The 22,440-nt window shown below is 44.8% G+C and overlaps 1 protein-coding gene across 1 annotated transcript in view; it reads left to right on the forward strand.

Moving 5' to 3' along the window:
* LOC146782671 (extracellular calcium-sensing receptor-like) overlaps positions 1–17,786 on the forward strand; it is a 110,288-nt gene extending 92,502 nt beyond the window's left edge. Inside the window, exons 5-7 of the mRNA XM_085637171.1 lie at positions 4,700–4,927; positions 10,100–10,223; positions 16,858–17,786. Coding sequence (XP_085493297.1) covers positions 4,700–4,927; positions 10,100–10,223; positions 16,858–17,786 — 1,281 coding nt within the window. The remainder of the gene's footprint in view (positions 1–4,699; positions 4,928–10,099; positions 10,224–16,857) is intronic.
* Positions 17,787–22,440: the final 4,654 nt, after the last annotated feature.

The raw sequence follows: 22,440 nt of genomic DNA on the forward strand, positions 1-22,440 counted from the left end.
TTAACACAGAGTATGAGCACGGCTTAAAGGGGTCTTGGTGGAACTCAGAGTGATCCTTGTGCCTAGACATTAGGGTTTCTGGATACCTTGGTTTGTAGTACGGTGTTAATTTAATTCCCCAGGCACTTAGCTGTACTTGTTCATTCTGAATCCTTTTGGCTATCCCAGTCGATGCCCAGACCACTTTGGCTGCCTAATTTCCCAAATAGTTATTTGGCTCAATAAATTCAATTGATTCCAAGTCACAAGACCTTTGATCCTTCAGTAGTCTGATTGTCATTATAAGCCGTAGGATGTTCCCCCTGTTTAGGATGTCTGCTCTTCCTTTGGACTTATATTCTGGGAAAAACAGGTTTGAGTGTCTATCGAGTTGTGTTGATGTTCCTCTGGAGGTTGATCCTTGTTCTGCTCTTTCTCTGAGATCTTGAGGATTCTCTAAGCTGGTTGGACTGAGTCTGGGTCATTATACAGAGTTCTTTATGGTTCTTGCTGGGAGATTAGTTCATCCCCATAGGTTTTGCATTTGTGCTTGTTGCTTCTTGTAAGGGTTTACCCCCCCTATTCAGGTCTCTCCTCTGGGAATATATGTATAGGTCCCTTCTGTGTTGCTTCAGTGATTGAGCTATCCCTTAATGCCCCTGGCAGTCAATAAGATGAGGTTCGGTTTGTCAAGCCACTTTTACCGCTATATCAATCTTCTTTTTCTGTCCCTTCCTTCTCTTCTTTCTTCATTGCTTCGAGTCTGGCGGGTCAACTCCCGGGCGTTTTCCTGTTTTACCTGTATTGGTATACTTATTATTGGAGGCCCTCCAGTCCGGATGGTCAATTGCTCTTGATCTTATTGACATTCATGGTGAGCTAAGTCACTGGTTTCTTCTCCCATTGGAAGGATCTTGTCCTGGCCTGCTCCTGATTGTGAGCTGGTTCCGCCCTCATTGTTGTTCCAGTTCTCCTGATCAGGGGTCTTGCTAGCCTTTTGATGAGACTCAGTCAGACTTCCAGCGGGCAATGTTTTGGTAGCTTCCCTGGAAACCCCGAAACCGGATCTAGGATGCTTGTTTCCAGTCCAGGGAGGACCTGGCTTGGCATTTCAGGCTGGACTGTTCCCATGAGGCGCAGGGTCAAGACTGATTTGTATATGGCTGGGTTCAAAGTGGAACGGCATAGTGAGCAAAAAAACGATGGATTTAGGCCCAGATCTCTGTACTGGGGTGAATGTATGACATTGTCCTGCATTCAGTCCATCAACTGTTGTTTTTGCTTCCCTTATGTCTGCCAGGAGGTTCCCCATCATGGCTGGGAGTGTTGATAGTTTGTCTACAATTGCTACACAGCAGAAGCTTGTCTGAGTGAGCTGCATCTCCTTTTGTGCCCACCTGATCAGACTATTGATATTGGCCAATTTGGTGTTGAGACATATATAGACAATGAGTTTAAAACTGATAGTTGTATAACCATTTTATCAGATTGATATTGTATTGCTTTAACTGACATTTACATGGTGTTTAGTAGTGGCACCCATATATTACCTGGCCCTTTGTGCTGTCTTGTTTGATGCTAGTTTCAGGTATCCTGTTGTTTTTTTCCTGCCTTACATCCTGTGGTTATGAGTATAAGAGGCTACCAACTCTTTCCATTACTGCGTAGTAAGGTAGGATATATCTGAATTGGCTTCCTGAGTACTGGGTAAGTTTTGCGTTAGGTTTGTGTAGGAGAATTTGTTTTGATGGGTGACCTCTGGGATCTGTGACTAGGGCAGTGTTATTGCTGCGAGGGATATTGCAGTTTTATTTCCCCTGACAATTAGTTCTACTTGTAGGAGAGGAGACTGAATCCTTTGGCTGTTCGCTCTGGCTGTTGTCCTCCATTTAGGGAGGGATATTTTTGTCTTCAGTATGTTCAGACGTGTGTGATGGTATTGGATGGCCCAGTGATGCTTCGGGCTCAGGCTCAAGCTCATGCTCAAGTACGGAGTTTGTTTCTGTCAAGTGTGTCCATGTGTTGCTTTACCTTGTTGTCCCTTGTGGTCAATGTGTTTATCATTGACCAAGCTTGAGGAACGGAAATGTACAGCCCTTCCTCTATGCACGTGTCCTTATCATGTAGTACTCCTGCCTGCGCCCCTTGCTCTCCAATAGTGTTGATTTTGTGGCCCTTGGTCCTGAGGGCTTTCCTTGGGCTAATTGGAGAGTTGTTCTTTGTCTTGTTAGGCGTCATTTCTTCCTTCACTCCACTGACTTTCGTGTTAGTGGTGTTTTCTTTGGAGGCCTACAAGACCGCATTGTTCACGTACTTGAGATCAGGGCCTCCCTAATCCTCTATCCGCTTGTCTGACCACTGTCATGGGGTTGTTTCTGCTCCTGTTCTCTCTCTGTCATTGCACTCCTTGGTAATGCTCAGATGACTTCCTCATCCGTCTTTTTGCTGTTGTACTATTTCTGGTTGCAGTAGGGAAAGAAGACCATTGATCCCATCATTGCTTGAGCATAGAACTGCCCTAGCATCCTTTAGAAAGGTACATTTTGTGTATATTCTTGGTTGTTGATCTGTGCCTGTCGCATTTTGAGGTGCCACTGAGCTCGAATGGAGAGTTGCGGCTCCTGTTGCCTCTTGTTTTTAATCTTGTGCCCTGCTCTGGTGTCTATTTTGACTGACTGGTTTGGTTTTCTAACAGTCTGCAGCTTCACCTTTCCAGATCTCATACTGATAGTTATTCCCTGTCTAATGGTGATCACTGGGCGGTGGGAGATGGGTTGCTGGGTCCTGAGAAGGCCCTTAGGTGTTGGGGGTACTTTTTGGGGATACTTGTGTGCTTGTCCTTAGATGGCCAATTGGTCAGTTAATCACTAGCTGCAGTTACGTCCTGAACCACATAGCACCATCACTTGCCCTCTGCAGCAGGTTCACAGAGCATATGGGGGATATGGGGAAAGGGCACAAGTAGGAGTGGGTGGTGAACTCCGCTATGCCAGCTGAGTTTTGCCAACTCCGCACTGTGCTGGGATCACGGAGTTCGGCAAAGAACTCTGATTCCGTCACATGGTGGATTTGGCCCCCACCACCCAGTAATGCCACATCCTTGGAGATTGCTCTGTGGCACCTGCAGTGTGTTTTTCTCTGTCCCTGCTACCAGAGTGCCCCTTCCTTCCCAGCTGCTGTCTCCAACCTGGGAGCTGTGCTATCCGCAAGCTCTTGGTGATGACTATCAGTTCACTTCCCACCCGTGCTTTTCCTCACTCCCGCCTGTATAACTTCCCCCTGGGTGGAGGGGGTGGGGCTCTCTCCAGTCCTCATGAGTACTGTCACTCCAGATCGAAGCTGGGCTATATCTCACTTTCTACGCATTTGAGAGTCTTGTGGCTTGCCTTTCATTTCTCTCCCTTCCCTTCGCCTTTTTTCTCCCAGGGAGCATCATTATCCATCAAGTTCTCCTGATTGCGGTCACTTGAACTCAGCTTGTCCGCCCCTTCCCCAAGGACTGCCATTTTCTCATGTGCCTATGTGTGGCATGCGTGAACCTACAGAATTATACATAAATAAAAAATCTCTTTCTCTGGGCTTGGCTCCTCCTTTGTGAGGGTGAGCAAGAAGGAATTTCACCGGCCCTACAATCTCGATGATTACTGCCATGTAATCTCTCAGCTAGCCTGACCCTTCCTGCTACTGTTTTGGGGGGTTTCTGGATGTCTACTGTGAGTAGCACTTCTCCAGGGGCTTGACTGGGGAAGTAAGACAGGAAGGGGGCAGGGGGCTCGTCCCCAGTCCTCATGTGCCAGAGAGTTTGTGGGCACTCTGGTAGTCTGTGCCCTGCACGTTCACTTAGAGACCCCCAACCTACCATAGAGTGTGCCTTTCTAGCCAGTCTCTGCCACAGAGGATGCTACTTCCTTGATTAGGGCAGAGAATGGCTTCCATTCACCCACCCTAGCCTGTCTCTCACAGCTGAGCACACCTCCCACCACAGCCTGTCATTAAGAGCCTCAGCACGGAGATGGCGCGGGCACTGCCGCCTGCACCTAGGCACTGGGCACTCTCTATTCTCCATCACAGGTCACCTACCTAGTGCTTAACTGAGTATGTACGTAACAAGGTATATGTCATTATTTGATAATAAATACAAACCCCTGCTGGTTGTTTTGAAACTCTTTTATCAACTTCAGGAAACTTTGCTGCAGGACTCATGAGGACTGCGCATGCGTGGGTATGGAGAATGGAGACCTTAACCCGGTCTCCACTCTCCATGTATGCTCATGCATAGTCTTCACTAATCCTGCAGCAAAGGGGTTACATTACAGAAGAATCACACGGCAGCAGGAGGGGTGGCAGCAGTGTGCCCAGCATGCAGAGCAGCAGCACCTAGACCGGCCGAGAGGCTAGGTGAAGGACAGGAGGTAAGCTGGTGGAGAGCTGGTGGAGAGCTGGTGGAGGGCTGGAGAGCTGGAAGAAGTCTGGGGGTCAGGGAAAGGGCGGAACTCTCCCTGAGAAATGTGCTGTGCGACGCCAGCCAGGTCTGATTGCTGCCATAGGGTGGAGCAGAACTCAGCGGAATTCCACAGTAAACACTAAACCAAGAGTGCATTTGGGGCTAGCTTCATACTGAATCATGTTTTCCACCTCAATTCTAGTGCATACTGTAAAAAAGGTCATTTTCATGTTTTTCTTTACTTTAAATAAATAATTATATATATGTATGCTTCAGCTTCTCTATTACATGAAGAGAGTGCGTTTCAAAAACAAAATGGAGGAGGAGATATTCTTTGACAGATATGGCAACCCTCCAGCAATATATGATGTCATAAACTGGCAACCTGGCCATGATGGTTCTATCCACTTTGTGAAGGTTGGGACTTTTGATACAAGAGAGGCCAGCGGGCAGGAGCTCTATCTCAACAAAAGTGCCTTCCAGTGGGCCAAGCAAGGCAAAGAGGTAATGTATCGATCATTGGCAGAGATCAATGATTTATTTTCTAATTTGACATTTTAGTTGAATAGTAAAAAGGGGCTTTGAATAACATTGGCTAAATAAACAAAGCAAAGGCTTTGCAAGGTATTGGTCTTTGTTGTTGAAAAAGCGAAATATTGTAAGCACTTGTCACCAGACTATGGGGCAGATTTATGTTGCACTTGCGCCACTTTTGCGCCGCCGTTGCGTCACTTTTGTGACGCAGCAGCGACGCAAATCCTGCGCCATGGTGCGGGGTATTTACAACGTGACGCATCTGGGAGATGCGTCACGTTGTAAAGCCCTGCACCACATGTAGGCGTTCCAGGGCAGGTGGGGGGCGTTCCGGCGCAGGAACGCCTCCTAAAAGTGGCTGAGTGAAATCTACAAGATTTCACTCAGTCACTTTTAGGCCCATGCTGCGTCAAAACCCTGCGCCTGCTTGAAGCAGGCGTAAGGATTGACGCAGCATTTTAAAGATAGGGCCCCCCAGATCATTGCTGGAGCTGCGTCGCGCTTGCGACGCAACTCCAGCAATGCGCCACTTTTCGGCACAGATGCGTCACGCATCTGTGCCGTTTTTGCCCCATGGTGCGCCGCATTATAAATGCGGCGCATCCATGGTGGCGCAGCTGTGGCGCATAATAACTGGCGCATCCCTGCTGATATGCAGGGATGCGCCAGTCGTCATAAATCTGCCCCCTAGTGTCTTACAACATGTACAATTTTAGTGGGATTTTTTATTTTTATTTACAAATTCCAAATTTCTGAAGCTGCTGGGGGTAATGCCCTCAATAATATGGATATTTTTTGCTGCACGGTTGACAATCAATGAAAATTCCATAAAGAGCTGAATGGTGCCTCTCTAAGAGATAGAGGCAAAGGTGATTCAGGTGGAAAGAGGTGGAGGTGCCTAGTATGAGTAAGATGTGACACTCCGCACTTTAGGTATCACTATGCACCTTTATGCACCTGCACTTTACCTCCCAAGACTGGATGTAATGTCCCCTGATTATCCTATAATGCTTTATTGCCTCTAGCCCTTTAAGCATGTTTAATGACTGCTCCATGGATTTTAAAGATCTTATAAATGTATTTTAACATACTTTTCTCTGTATTTGTATGAACTAGAACTGACAATGTAAATGTAGGAATGCTTTTATAATAGTATGCTTTTATGGTGAGATTTGTTGCACCGAATAAAGCTGACTTTCATTTGATTTGAGTGAGTAAGGATAATATAGTTTGCAATATTTTCATAACAATGATAGAATATAATGACATGTTTGTTAACTATTCTGCCACTGTGCTAAAGATCTAGCAATGGGATATACTGGCACAAACAAGGGGCAGTACTTTGGTCTTTGATGTTATTTGCTAAAGCTCACACAAACAATGCTAAAAAAAAACCCAATACATTACCAAATATCTGAAAATCCATTGCCGGACAAAAATAAGAATGTTTCTTTAATTTGTCAGCAGAAAATTCCAGTTATCAGAGTAATCTGACAATTTTTCCTGAGTATATATTGTTAGAAATCATAGTTGTTATCACATTACTACTGAACAACCACCACCTCACTGTCAGCACCTCAATTCTCAGTGTCACACCAGTTGCTCAATTCATTTCAGAAGTCTTTTAGCCTTTGAGCTGGAGGGTCCCTTTTTTGTCATACAACACAATGAATCCCCTCTAAGTTGATGAATATGTTCTATACATCCACAGGCCTAAGCTTGAATTCAAATCTGCACCAATTGAAGCGAAAAGAACAAGTACGGTATATTATAAAGATATAAGTTTTATATTGAATCATGTGCTCCTTTAATCGATTGTTTTATCATGTTATTATACTCTTGTGTTATTATTAACTACTATGATTTATTATGTCTTACTATTTGAGAAATCATGTTTTTACCCAAGATTATTTATTATGTCATTGTAAATATTCTGTGTGTCTTTTATGATCAGAATGATCGAAATAAAGGCATAATTGAAAAGAAGACCAGACACTAATTATGCTGAAATGTGGAGATGTACCTATGTGGGTGTCAATTCAGTGGATGCCATGCAGGGATCGCACTCCTCAGGAGCCACAAGAGCTTCAATCCATCACTAATTTAATCGAGGATCTCATGTTTTGGAGCGCATGGTTGGTTGACTGGGAATTAAGGTTCAACCTAGGATGGTGACCCCCACCAAATCTGTCCAATCATGGGCTCTCAAACTTTCATATTGGTAACAATGGTTGGATATGAGGAGAGGCATTGAGGGAATGTAGGTTGTCGACAAGCAAGTACCTAGATGGCTTGGTTATAGGGTAAGAGATGCAGAAATTTGATGTCCAAGAGGAGGTATTAATGGTCACTACCCGAAGGATGATACACTTACTGAAAATGAAAGATTAGATGTGACTCATTCAGCAGTTGGTGTTTAATTTGGTCCTGGTAATCAAGGCCCGACACAAGATGGAAGCCATGGTAATACCGTCAAATTGATGCCACCTTTGAATTATTTTTTAATGTGTTTGTAAACTAAATTGCATGCTCCCTGAAACGTGGTCTTGTTTGAACATACTTTACTCCTCCCAGGTTCTTCCATCTTCACCTCCAGCAACCATGTCTCCTTCAGCCACACTACGGATCTCCTCTGGACTGACCACAGCTGCGTTCACTTCACCTACAACAAGCCAAAACCCACCAACCACCTCCAACCAACTCTGCAAAGAAACTGGAACAAAATCACCACCGACCAGATCTCCGCATCGCTCCTTCTAAACACCCCAGCCCACTCTTCTAACCCAAACCAAGCCGCCGCCAACTTCACCCTATGGCTATCCAACACCGCCGACACCCTAGCACCACTGAAAAAACGTCAAAGCAAACCTGGCAGCAAGAAGGCCTCATGGTTCAACGATGATCTTAAGAAGTCCAAGAAACTCTGCCGCTCCCTTGAAAAGGCCTGGAAAAAAGACCCATCCACTAGCACCAAGGACGCCTTCAAAAACGCCACCCGCACACACCACCAACTAATCCGAAAGGCCAAGAAAACAGCATTCAAGGATCGACTTGACAACAACGCCCACAACAGCAAGGAACTTTTCAACATCGTCAAAGAATTCTCCAACCCCTCAGCCAACTCCAACGACATCACCCCCTCTCAAGCCCTCTGCGACTCCCTAGCCTCATTCTTCCACAACAAGATTGCAGACATTCACAACAGCTTCGACAACCAACCCGGAGACCAACCCACCCAACCATTTGCTGAACATTCTCCCCCCGTAAACACCCTCAACGACTGGAACCCAATCTCCACTGAGGACACAATCCGCCTGATGAATTCCATCCACTCAGGATCCCCCACAGACCCATGTCCTCACCACATCTTCAACAAAGCAGACTCCGTCATAGCACCGCACCTCCGAGACGTCATCAACTGCTCCTTCAACTCCGCCACCTTCCCGGAAAACTGGAAACACGCTGAACTCACCGCCCTTCTGAAAAAACCCACAGTGGACCCCACCGAACTCAAAAACTACCGCCCCATTTCGCTCCTTCCATTCCCGGCCAAAGTCATCGAGAAAGCCGTCAACAACCAGCTCGCCGCCTTCCTCGAAGCCAACAAATCCCTCGACTCCTCACAATCTGGCTTCCGAGCAAAACACAGCACTGAGACCGCCCTAATCGCAGCAACAGACGACATTCGAACTCTATTGGACAATGGAGACACAGTCGCCCTCATCCTCCTCGACCTCTCTGCAGCATTCGACACAGTCTGCCACAGCACCCTGTTACAACGCCTCAATAACATCGGAATACAAGGAAAAGCACTTGAATGGATCACCTCTTTCCTCTCCGGAAGAACCCAGAGAGTCCGCCTCCCACCATTCAAGTCCGAGGCCACTGAAGTCATCTGTGGCGTACCACAAGGATCATCACTCAGCCCCACCCTCTTCAACGTCTACATGAGCCCCCTCGCGGCCATCGCCCGCCAACACAACCTCAACATCATCTCTTACGCGGATGACACTCAACTAATCCTTTCTCTCACCAATGACCCCAGCACCGCCAAAACTAACCTACACGAAGGAATGAAAGAAGTTGCCGAATGGATGAAACAAAGCCGTCTGAAACTGAACTCAGACAAAACAGAAGTCCTCATCTTAGGTACATCCCCCTCTGCATGGGACGACTCCTGGTGGCCGGAAGCCCTTGGAAAAGCACCCATCCCGACAGACCACGCACGGAACCTAGGCGTCATCCTGGATTCTTCACTCTCAATGAACAGACAAGTCAGCGCCGTATCCTCATCCTGCTTCAACATTCTTCGCATGCTCAGAAAAACATTTCGCTGGATCCCCACCGAAACAAGGAAAACAGCCACCCATGCTCTAGTCACGAGCCGACTGGACTATGGAAACACCCTCTACGCAGGTACTACCGCTAAACTCCAGAAGAAACTCCAACGAATCCAAAACGCCTCAGCCAGGATCATATTAGACATCCCGCGCAACGAACACATCTCCAGTCACCTGAAAGACCTCCACTGGCTACCCGTCAATAAGAGAATCACTTTCCGACTGCTAACTCACGCACACAAATCACTCTACGACATCGGACCAGAATGCCTCAACTCACGACTGTCCTTCTACACCCCCTCCCGCCAACTACGTTCTTCCAACCAAGCCCTCGCCACTGTACCTCGCATCAACAGGACCACCATGGGAGGCAGATCCTTCTCATACCTGGCTGCTAAAACATGGAACTCACTCCCCGCTTACCTTCGCCTCACCCAGAACCACCTGGCATTCAGAAAACAACTTAAAACGTGGATATTTGACAAGTAATCCTCCTCCCCTTTCTAAGCGCCTTGAGACCCTCTGGGTATGTAGTGCGCTATATAAATTCTCTGACTTGACTTGACTTGACTCTCTTCTCGAGTGCTAATCTTTTCTGGTAATGGGTTAAGTGTCATTTAAATACATTTTAGTTATTTCACTAATTATGCACATATAGTAAAAATAATGTTTCCCTCCTTTAACAATTCTCATAGTGTGACTGTGCAAAATCTAATGGTGACAATATATTGCATAGTGCACATGCGTATGCATTAACCAGATCGATTTACAATTAGTTTATTCTGCTCTTTCTCTTCCCCAGGCCCCACGTTCTGTGTGCAGTGAGAGCTGCATCCCTGGCTACCACAAGGCGGTACGGCTAGGGCAGCCGGTCTGCTGTTTTGACTGCATCCCATGTGCCGAAGGAGAGGTGTCTAAAAAAAGAGGTATGAAAGTATGTGTATTTTTATTCTAAAATACCCTATTTAGTAATGGAGCATTCCAATTACACATAATGGCATAATGGAAACCAAATTGGCTGCACTAAAGTTGTCATGTTGCACTCAAAATTCGATGTCTCTAGCTACAAATTCATGACACTTATCTCCTGTATGAAGGCAAATACCGAACATGAGCATGATTTAGGATCATGCTTTATTTATCAAAGAGGTTTATGATATTCAACTAGGGCTGAAGAGGAGATGGGGCAATTATAAAACACAAGAAGTCTGATACTTTGGATTAGTATTGTGTGGTAGCCAAGACTATGATCGACCTGGTCACTTTGAAGAGCCTCCAGATAGATGCCTGACCTATTAAGCCAGATTCAATTTGAAGCTCCTAAATATACATATATATACATTTGTTGGTGGTTATTGCACATTGTTGGTTTCTTTTTGGTAAAGTGATGAATAGCAATCTGGCTCGAGAGGCCTGCATGAAGCTTAAGTTGCATAAAGCTAGGGGAGGTTTCTTTAATAGCAGCTCTTCTTAGGTTTTCATCATGAGTGGCTTGGTAAATAAGCCAAATTGTTCTCGCCCCCAGAGTTACTGATGCTGGGGGTACCAGTAACGCTGGGGGTAGGAAAACTCCTACTCAGTAAGAGTTGGACCCTGATCGTCTACTAAGCAATGTTCCTCAGGGATTCAGATTTTCTGGCCCGATTCCTCCAGCTATGGTTAATTTGGGACTGGTTTTCCCCGGAGATTAAGGGCACATTTATTATGAATTCATGCAACGAGACACAGTAATGGAAATTGCTGGGCTGCATTGCCTGAAAGGGAGAGAGCAGCAATGCTCCAGATATTGAGCGTCTCTTCTCTCTCCTGGCACTGGTGCAATGTGTGCTGTGTAGCGTCAATGTAGGCACCCTTGCAACATTGTGCAGGGGTGCCTGTGTTATGGGCAGGATTCTTTTTGTGCAGGAAGGAACAGCTCCCTGCACAAAGACAATCTGTAGAGTCATATTCCTCTCTCTATATGTGCTGCAGAATGCATCAAGCTTAGAAAGAGAAAGTAATGAGAAGAAATAAAACAATTTCTCCTTGTTATGCCTCTGTGAGTAGGTGCACCATTTTTGTGCAAACCCAGGTTTACAAGTGCTTGTGATTCTGGAATTGTTTCAAAATACATGGGTGGATGCATTTGAACGCCCATTCTCCACCCATATAATGCCTACTCGATGGAAAGTACCGCACGGCAGCACCTAGCGCTGTGTTACTTTCTATTTTCTAAATCATGCAACGTGACACAAAGTTGCTTTGCCTGACTTAGTAATTGCCAAAAATGAATTTGTGTTGGAGGTACACAACAAAATTGACACAAGTTAAGAGATCTTCATAACCCCAAGCGATCTCATAATCTGGATGAGCACAGTAACAGGTGTTATCGGCTCCCTCAGAACTAACAGGCCACACATAGTGAGGGCCTAGAAGTTCACTCTCACACAGAGAGTCAGAATGATGGCTCCATCTTTAAGGTTTTTCGAAATATGAAGAGCGCTCTACAAACAATGAGACCAAATTTCACCAGGAAATATTTAATACTGATGATATGGGTAATTAGTGAAGTGCTTGCGATTAGAAACATATTCCTTGAAAAAAAACTTCAAGATTTTGGGGTTGGCTTACTTCTATGAATACCAGTTCACTTTATTCTCTAGTTTAAATAAATTACACTATATAAAAATAGTCCTACAAAGGAAGGCACTCTATCACTCCAACATCGTTATAAATTAAAATAAGTATTACGGGTGCGATAGATAGATGCCTGACCTATTAAGCCAGATTCAATTTGAAGCTCCTAAATATACATATATATACATTTGTTGGTGGTTATTGCACATTGTTGGTTTCTTTTTGGTAAAGTGATGAATAGCAATCTGGCTCGAGAGGCCTGCATGAAGCTTAAGTTGCATAAAGCTAGGGGAGGTTTCTTTAATAGCAGCTCTTCTTAGGTTTTCATCATGAGTGGCTTGGTAAATAAGCCAAATTGTTCTCGCCCCCAGAGTTACTGATGCTGGGGGTACCAGTAACGCTGGGGGTAGGAAAACTCCTACTCAGTAAGAGTTGGACCCTGATCGTCTACTAAGCAATGTTCCTCAGGGATTCAGATTTTCTGGCCCGATTCCTCCAGCTATGGTTAATTTGGGACTGGTTTTCCCCGGAGATTAAGGGCACATTTATTATGAATTCATGCAACGAGACACAGTAATGGAAATTGCTGGGCTGCATTGCCTGAAAGGGAGAGAGCAGCAATGCTCCAGATATTGAGCGTCTCTTCTCTCTCCTGGCACTGGTGCAATGTGTGCTGTGTAGCGTCAATGTAGGCACCCTTGCAACATTGTGCAGGGGTGCCTGTGTTATGGGCAGGATTCTTTTTGTGCAGGAAGGAACAGCTCCCTGCACAAAGACAATCTGTAGAGTCATATTCCTCTCTCTATATGTGCTGCAGAATGCATCAAGCTTAGAAAGAGAAAGTAATGAGAAGAAATAAAACAATTTCTCCTTGTTATGCCTCTGTGAGTAGGTGCACCATTTTTGTGCAAACCCAGGTTTACAAGTGCTTGTGATTCTGGAATTGTTTCAAAATACATGGGTGGATGCATTTGAACGCCCATTCTCCACCCATATAATGCCTACTCGATGGAAAGTAGCGCACGGCAGCACCTAGCGCTGTGTTACTTTCTATTTTCTAAATCATGCAACGTGACACAAAGTTGCTTTGCCTGACTTAGTAATTGCCAAAAATGAATTTGTGTTGGAGGTACACAACAAAATTGACACAAGTTAAGAGATCTTCATAACCCCAAGCGATCTCATAATCTGGATGAGCACAGTAACAGGTGTTATCGGCTCCCTCAGAACTAACAGGCCACACATAGTGAGGGCCTAGAAGTTCACTCTCACACAGAGAGTCAGAATGATGGCTCCATCTTTAAGGTTTTTCGAAATATGAAGAGCGCTCTACAAACAATGAGACCAAATTTCACCAGGAAATATTTAATACTGATGATATGGGTAATTAGTGAAGTGCTTGCGATTAGAAACATATTCCTTGAAAAAAAACTTCAAGATTTTGGGGTTGGCTTACTTCTATGAATACCAGTTCACTTTATTCTCTAGTTTAAATAAATTACACTATATAAAAATAGTCCTACAAAGGAAGGCACTCTATCACTCCAACATCGTTATAAATTAAAATAAGTATTACGGGTGCGAGGCCTGACCGAGCATGGCACCGGATGTGTAGACTTCGAGCTCCCGCTGCCACTGAGCCCATTGAGCCTTTGTATGCTACTTCTCTGGCCTTGTCCAGCTCGCAGCACCACCAGAGCTTCCACCATGCTGGTGTGAGTTGACTGAGACAATGCTGAGATCTGCTGGCCTCCCAGATCTCTTGTTTTACTGCTGTCGCCACGGCCGCAAAAGCCGCCTATGGAGTAATATGCTCTTCTGCTTCCCAACCTACTGCTACGATGACTGCCCTGGTGGAGGGATGCCCCTCCTTGCTTCTTTGTACCCGCTGGACCGACTAGTTCTGCTCCCACACCTGCGCAGGACCCTGGCTGTGCCCTGACAGCCCTCACCGCCCCTGAGCTGGATCTGCCTGGTGTCTGGGCATGGTCCTCACTGGCTGCTGCAGGGGTGAAATGCTCGAATGCCTGCCGTGATCGCCCATTGGGTCCCTGCTACATGCTGATCCTGCTAGGCGCTGGGCCTCCACACCCTTCTTGCAAATGAGCCTGGCCTAGAACTATCTACCCTCTGCTGCATCTCCCCCGAGGCACGCCCCTTCCGTACCCACGGGGCCCCCACTACTGTGCCCATTCCTGTGCCCTGGCCGCAGCCCTAAGTCACTGACACCAGGACTGCGCTGTCCTGAGCCTCTGCACCCTCTTGCAGGCCACTGCGCAGTGGACTCGCCTGACATGCCCTGAGGTCGGGCTGCCAAAGATAGCTCAGTGGTTTAAACCTGGCCCAAATCAGCCACAACAGACATGGGTGCAATAAAAGAGTCGGTCTCGCAGCCCTCTGTGGCATCTCCTGCCCTTCCCATAATGCAGGACTACAAGGAAAAGTTCCTCTCTGACATACGCCAGTAAATAGGCTCCCTGAAGATGGATTTCAAAAGCTGCCTCAATTAACTGTGCAAATACATCAGGGCTGTGGGTGACAGGGTTGATGAACTGCAATGCACTGTTGACTCTCATGCCGAGGATCAGGAAGCCCTATGGAGAAGGATTAATGCTCTGGAGGAGCAGCAAATTGAGCTCCAAGCCAAGCAGGAGGACCTAGAAAATCAGAAGTGACGCCACAACCTACATATCAGGGGCAACCCCCGCGGAGCAGAGGTGGAAGACATCATGTCCTTCATAAGGGACCTCTTAACGGTCATTTGGGAGGGTCAGAGGGTGCTCCCCTGGTCTTGGACAGAGCAAATCAAGCTGGCACTGCCCTGGGGTGCCCAGAGGCCCCCCCAGATAAACTCACTAGGTACCACTTCTTTCAGGACTAAGACATTGTGCTTCGGATGGTGAGGGGCAGTGAGGACCTGGTGTTGCGAGGCCATACAATACAAATTTTCAAGATCTCTCCCCTGACCTCGAAGAAGAGGCAAGACTTTAAGCCGCAGCCAGGATATCAAATACCAGTGGGCCCATCGCTATAGATTGCTTTTCGCCTGGAATGAGAGGCATCGCATGGTCCCCTCTCTCATGGAGGCCAGGTCCTTCCTTGGCCTTCTGGGGGACCCCAAGGACGGGGGCCCTTTCTCCTCTTCCTCCACGCACCCGGACCCATGGTGGCCCAAGTGGCGCATACTCCAGTGGAAGGGACGGTCCCTCCACACCAAACTCACTCATGCCACAGAAACGGCAAAACTGTAAATAATCGCGCACCTCAAGAAAATGAAGTAGGAGCAAGTGCACTCCTCAGCTGATGACACGTGACTCATGCATCCATGACGGACTCCTTGAGTGTTACTATACCACCAGCTCTCTGGCTCTGCAAACATCAGCCCACTTAGCAGGGCCCAGGGCACAGAGCCCAAACTATTATTGCTTATTGATTGCTGTTTATCGCTTGTGCTCTTTCCTTTCACAGAATTGACTAATTGATAATACTGGTTACCAGAGTTGCTTTAGGCCACCCCCCACACACGGCAAGCTCTCCTCCATTGAGGGTTACACCTCATTTGGGTCCGATAATTAATTCCTGACCCCTATGGAGTGGTTCGCATGGTTAGGCCCTGTTGGCCGCGTTAACTCCTTCCCATGTATTTGCATTTCCTCCCAGTCCCCTTGAGGTCCCCTCTCCATTGCAGCATCTATTTTTTCCCTTGGTCAATGGGGGGCCCTTCCTCTGCAGCCTCTGTTCGACCGGCTATATCTCACACTCCGTCGAACTCACCAATTCTTGCTCTCTTTCTATGACCACCACTCATGACCTCAAGCTGCTCTCCCTTAATGCCCTCAGCCTTAACTCTCCTAGCAAACTATGACAGGTGTAGAGCTATCTTTTACAACATGACCCTGACATAATTTTCTTACAGGAGACCTACCTCCTTCATGCAGATTGCCCTGGTGTGGCTCACCTCCAATACCCGCACCAACACTGGGCATACACAACCACTAAGACTCATGGAGTCACCATATTCATCAAGAGGGGCATTTACACAAAAGTTGTTAAACTATTCAGGGATCCAGACGGGAGGTGTCTCTTACGGTAGAGAGGGACACCTTGACACTTCTTAACTTTTGTGTATGCGCCTAATCAAGCACAAGACACATTCATATGCCGTACTCTAATGAACCGCCTGGGCTCAGTGGGGGGGCATTGTTGTGGTGGGCGACTTCAACCTGGTTTGGGACCCCATGCTCGATAGGAGTACACCCTATATCCAGGGCACAGGGGCGATGTCTGGGATACTCAAAAAAGAACTATGCGACTCAGGCTTGGGTGATGACTGCCGGTACCTCCACCCAGACACGAAGGACGTTTCCTTCTACTCAAACATGCATCTGTCCCACTCCTGCATCAATTATCTATTTGTTTCCTCTTCCCTATTGTCCGCCCTTGCCTCAGCACAGTTATTTGACATTTCTATCTTGGATCAAGCTCACATAGAGCCCACATGGACACCTTGCGTTGCTCAGCCCCATGTGCCCCTGCAATGGCACCTCTCACCCTAACTCCTGAGAGACCCAGTTGACAAGGCGGCAATGTAGGGCGCCATCACAGAATACTTCACAATTAACTCACTGCCCTCTGCTGGGGGCCCACTGTGCTCGACAATCACCCAGGCCAGACACAGCTCCTTAATTGGTCAGACTTTGCCCCTTCTTGTCTCCTGCTATGCCCCACAGCCCTTTATATAGGCATGGCAGTGTTGTGTAGATGCGCTGTCATCATAATGTGTCTGTTTACTTAATGTCTTTTTTTCTTTCGCAATGGCACTTGAACTGCATTGTTGTTACTCCTTTTGGTGTAAAAACTCAACAAACAGAACTTGAGCAGCAAAACAAAATGTATTACTTTTTGATAAAATATTACATTATGAAGTAATGCCTTACTTTACAGATTCCAGTAAATGCCTGCCATGTCCTGGAGACCAGTGGCCCAATGAAAGAAAAAGTGACTGTGTTCCAAAGAGGTTAGAGGTTCTTTCTTACAAGGATTCCCTAGGAGCTGCCCTCACTGCTACTGTGGTACTTTCTTCCTTCATGACAATGATCTTCCTATGTATCTTCATCAAATTTCAAGACACTCCAATTGTGAAAGCCAACAACAGGAATCTTACTTACCTCCTCCTGGGAGCTCTCTTGATAAGCTCCCTCTGTGCATTATTCTTCATTGGAGACCCTCAGTCAATAACTTGTCTACTTCGGCACTCTACCTTTGGCATTGTGTTTGTTGTCTGTATATCATGTGTTTTGGCCAAAACCCTCATGGTTGTCATCGCCTTCAATGCTACAAAGCCTGGCAACAAGATGAGGAAGTGGCTGGCTCCTTGGGTTCCTATAGTTACTGTCTCTGTTTGTACACTGATCCAGGCTCTCATTGCTGGCAGCTGGCTTCTACTCTGCCCGCCTTTCCCTGAAAAGAACATGAAACTGAAAACAGGGGTCATCATCTTGCAATGCAATGAATGTTCAGAGACTGCGTTCTGGTTCATGCTGGGCTACATGGGGCTGTTAACTTGTGTTAGCTTTTTAGTAGCCTTCCTGGCAAGGAAATTACCAGATAGCTTTAATGAAGCCAAGTGGATCACATTTAGCATGCTAGTGTTCCTCAGTGTGTGGTTGTCCTTCATCCCAGGCTATTTGAGCACCCAGGGGAAATACATGGTGGCGGTGGAGGTTTTCAGTATTGTCTCCTCCAGTGCTGGTGTAGCCATTTGCATTTTCCTTCCCAAGTGTTACATCATATTGTTGAGGCCTGATCTGAACACCAGAGAGCAGCTTATAGGGAAAAAAGCTTCAAACAACAAAAAGGTTAAACGCATTTAGATATTGCTTCTTAGGCACACAAGTAAATATAGTTTATTCAAAAGCAGAAAAACAACACAATAAAAATGCTTATATTTTGCTTCCTTTCTGAAATAGAAGAACACTAGAGAAAAAATATGCACATAGGAAAGCTCTTTCACAAAACCATGAATTATGCATTCATTTTCAGCAGCTTTAAAATGAATGTAAACAAGCAGACTGAGGCCTAGTAATACTAACTTGAAGCCTAGTTATTCCTAATTGTGTCCTACTGATATCAACTTAAAAACGTCCTAATAAACATTATTTTAAAAAATATTAAAAGCTCTCTAACACAGGGTGGATTTGCACAGAAAATATTGGTCAATGTTCTATTGATGGTTTCTCGAGGGACAAATTAAATACTACTTTAGCTGAGGGGGAAGGTTATGGTTCTGTAGATGTCAGGGAGGTTTCATGGCAAAAATAATTGTTTCAGAATACTTTGGAACTCATTGAAAAGAATAAACTAGTATTCTTTTACTGGGGATTATGAACAAATGCTGGCCCCCTGTGCAACAGGAAATAAATCTTAGGATGAGGCAGCTACATGAACTGGTTTCATAATGGATTGTGGCTTGATGCTTTCCAGCGACAATACAATTGATTGACACAGCTCCAGAGGGTACATTGAACTCTGATGAGGTCTGATTGATCCAAAGTGCAATCGCAGTAGTTAATTGTAAGTAGATATGCGAGCCATATGATGTCAGAAGGTTCGGTTAATGAACTTACAAAACAGATCATATTGAAGGAAGCCTGTCATTCGAGGACAAGCATTGGAAATATTATTCTCACTGTGAACCTTATTTGGTACTGGCCTGTGCTTGTGACAGTGTTTTTCTTTTATTAAAATGTAAGTGTTTTTATTTCATACTACAATTTGAAGATATAGATTTAATTCAAAAAGGAAAACTTAAATGAAGCTGCCATTGTGAGGTGCCACGGATCCTAGTGAGGTGAGTCGCCTTTTGAGAGAAATCTGCATGGTCAAAATGCAAAAATAAATTTAATCTATTAATTTAATTAGCTCTTTGTTCTCCTGACATATTTATCTAAATGCAAAAGTGAATGAGCAATGCCACATCGGACGTCATTGGTGGCTGAAAATGCATTTGATTAAAAGGACCTATGATATTTGCATAAAAATCACAATCCCAGGCTTAGAATTGACAGAACATCAAAAGTTGTGTAGAGGCATTATGGAAGGTAGGGACAAACTGCGACAGACAATAGGCAGGGCACCACTGCTGTTTGAATAAGAAAGAGTGCTGGTGCCCAGGGCTATTCAGGCATTTCCCGTGTGGGCCGGAGGGGTGGGGGGCTGGTTTTGTGGCCACGGCAGCCTGTTTTGTCACTGGGGCTGGCTTTGAAGCAGATCTCAGAAGCTTGAGCTCAGTTCAATTAAACATTGGCTGCTGAACATCAAGGCTGGTAGTCTTAATACCAGGGCATGCCTCCTTAATCCACTACCAGGTTCCTCATGTCTCAGTTTGTCAGTGACGGTTTTCCTTTCTTTCTTTTCCTCAGTCTTTTTTTATTTGTATGTTTTTCTCTCTCTTGCACACAGGAAGTATCTGCTGTGAAAAAAAAGTGCGGGTCCTCAAAAAAAAGTGCCAATAAGCGGCAGCCACCAGCTCAAATCAAGCACTGCTGGGCACCAAATGTAAAGTGGCCTCCCCATTAACTAATCAGATAGCTAAAACAGTAGTCCACTTTTGCAAAACAAGGCAGTCTTAAACTCGTAGAGACAAGTAGCACAACTGCTTTGCAACATATAGGAGTCTGAATGCTTTGTGTAAGCCACAGGCAATGTTTGTGGCAATATCAGAGAAATCATCAGTAAAAACCTGCCCATCATAAAAGAGGCCCACAAACAGCCCAAAAAACAGCCTGTGCGTTGATCTTCAAGACCAGCCCTTTGGGGACTGCCAAATTGCTTTATAGGCTAGTCCAACCCCGATGGAAGAAGCAAATAATGACATTCAGCTAACAAGATTTTAAAGGAACAAGAACAAGAAAGCATTATGTAACAGGATTGTATGATAGAATATAGATAACAACAATATAGGATTACAGAAATGTTGTGTCAAACATTAAGGGGCCGATTCCAATCCTGGAAAAAGGCTGTACGAATCATTGTACGGAGCGTTTTCTCTGTACGACTCATACCCGGTAAACTTTCCGTACAACCTAGGAAGTACGATTCGTACAGAAAGTCTATTTCCGTACGTTTCGTACAAAAGACCGTACTGGTAAAAAAAAACTACGAATCGGATCCGGAACAGCCTGTACGCGACGTCCGTACAGATTTAAGCAGCGGTTTCCGGCCCAGCAAGTACGATTCGTCCCTACGGCATTCCGTACTGCTCTTTTCTTACGGGAGCCAAAAACAGCCGTAAAAGCAGAGTCCCCAGGGGTACGAGTCATACAGGCATATATATACCCCCGTGCGTTGTGTATGTACGGTGCATACCCCCAGTTGGTATGTACGGTGCGTACCCCCAGTGCGTATGTACGGTGCGAACCCCCAGTGCGTATGTATGGTGCGTACCCCCAGTGCGTATGTATGGTGCATACCCCCAGTGCGTATGTACGGTGCATACCCCCAATGGGTATGTACATTGCGTACCTCCAGTGCATATGTATGGTGCGTACATACGCGATGTTGTTGCAAGGTGCGTACATATGCAGGGGGGGCCTGTACGACTCGCACCCCGGGAACAACTTTTCCCGCGTAAAGGCATTCCCCGTGTACAGGACGTTTTCGGTACGAATCGTAAATCGGAAAGCCGGTCCGGATCGTACTAGTACGGTCGGATTGCATTTTTACGATTCGTACGGCAAAGTGTCCGTGTCCGTCTCATACAACTTTTCCAGATCCGATTCATACGGATCGGGCCGATCCGTATGTATTTTTCCCGTAGGAATCGTACTTCACGGGTCGGATGGGACTTGTACGATTCGTACGGAAAAAATTACGGATACGAGTCATATGGAAAAAAAAATACAGGATCGGAATCGACCCCTTAGTGTACAAAAATATCAAGTTAACATACTTTCTATGTAAACTACAATAATATTGTGTCCAAAATATTGTGGAAGACAACAGTGCCTTCAAAACAATATATTAGATAGATAGATAGATAGATAGATAGATAGATAGATAGATAGATAGATAGATAGATAGATAGATAGATAGATAGATAGATAGATAGATAGATAGATAGATAGATAGATAGATAGATAGATAGATAGATAGATAGATAGATAGATAGATAGATCAATGAAACTATAACTCAGCACTCTACTATGCACAGTGTTCTCACAAAGGATGTCATTTTATATGCCATAAGTGTAGTTATGAATGCTTTGATTCCACATGGTATAAGTAATGTAAAATCAAAGGGTATAAGCCGTGCATCTTGAAGGTGTGAGTTAAAGTTATTGCAGTATGGCCAGCAAGATAAAAATACTTTATACGGATGTGAGCGGGGTGTTGTTATTTTTAGGTGGTGCATGTATTATAAATTTAAGTTATAACTATAAATTTAGATTTCTAACATTTCTGTAGTTTAAGTTGGTTTTGTACAGAATAATAAATTAAGTTTTCCAAAGTATAACTAAGTCTTACACCTTTGTTTTTTTCCATTAAATTTGTATGGTTTATTAATTTTATATTTTTTTTAACCAAGCAAAAATAAAATCCTTGGCTGTTTTTCTTTTTATGTGATTTAGAAATAATTACCTTAAATATATAAATCTTTCTAATTGATAACTATTTAAGGATTCGTATTCCCAAGAGTAGTTTATTCCGAACATGCCACAATTTGATGAGTTTTTGTAGCTATTATGCCTAGCACAGACAAACAGATGCGTATGAAAATGTACCTGTTTTACATAGAAACATATATTGATGGAGTATTATTTCAGTTTCACCATTATTTCTTTGATGAAGACATAGAGATCTTTTGCTTTTTAACAGTTAGCGGTGTCTCTACATTTGTTCATGGCATTTAGTAGCATTGGGCTGTGTTTATAGCATTTGGGTGTTACTTTCCAACAGCCAGCAGAGTCTCTATGGCTATTGGTAGTATTTAGTAGTATTGGGATGTATTGATAGCCCACTTGGTGTTATTAACCAATCACATAATGTTTTTTATTGTTGTATTGTTTCTCACATATGTGTATTTTGAAAACAAAATAAAGGATGTTGTAAGAAACAATCTATATTATGTGTATGTTGATTTTGTCATATATATATATACATTTATGCTGCTGTCTTCACTTACCTTGATCTCTAGAAATTACATATAGGTTTGTTTTGGCCAGCATCTTAAAATCATTATTTTGGATTAAATGCAAATGGTTAAGTTACATCTTTCTTATCCTTTATGATGTTATACTTCCTTGTTTTGGTATGTTTTCAATGTCTATGACTTACTCTCTGATTGGGTGAATTTGACTTTTTAATGGGAGGTCCGGCATCAGCGCGCCATGTGATCAAGATCGCGGAGGTGATCGAAACGCGTCTGAGGCGGACACTCGTCTGATGAATTAGAGAAGGATTTTTGGAACCTTGAAATCGCTTGTGGTGTATTTTCTGGCATGCAACATTGATTGTGGTCAGTACCTG

This window comes from Triturus cristatus, chromosome 12 (genome assembly GCF_964204655.1).
Source record: "Triturus cristatus chromosome 12, aTriCri1.1, whole genome shotgun sequence".
NCBI lineage: Eukaryota > Metazoa > Chordata > Amphibia > Caudata > Salamandridae > Triturus > Triturus cristatus.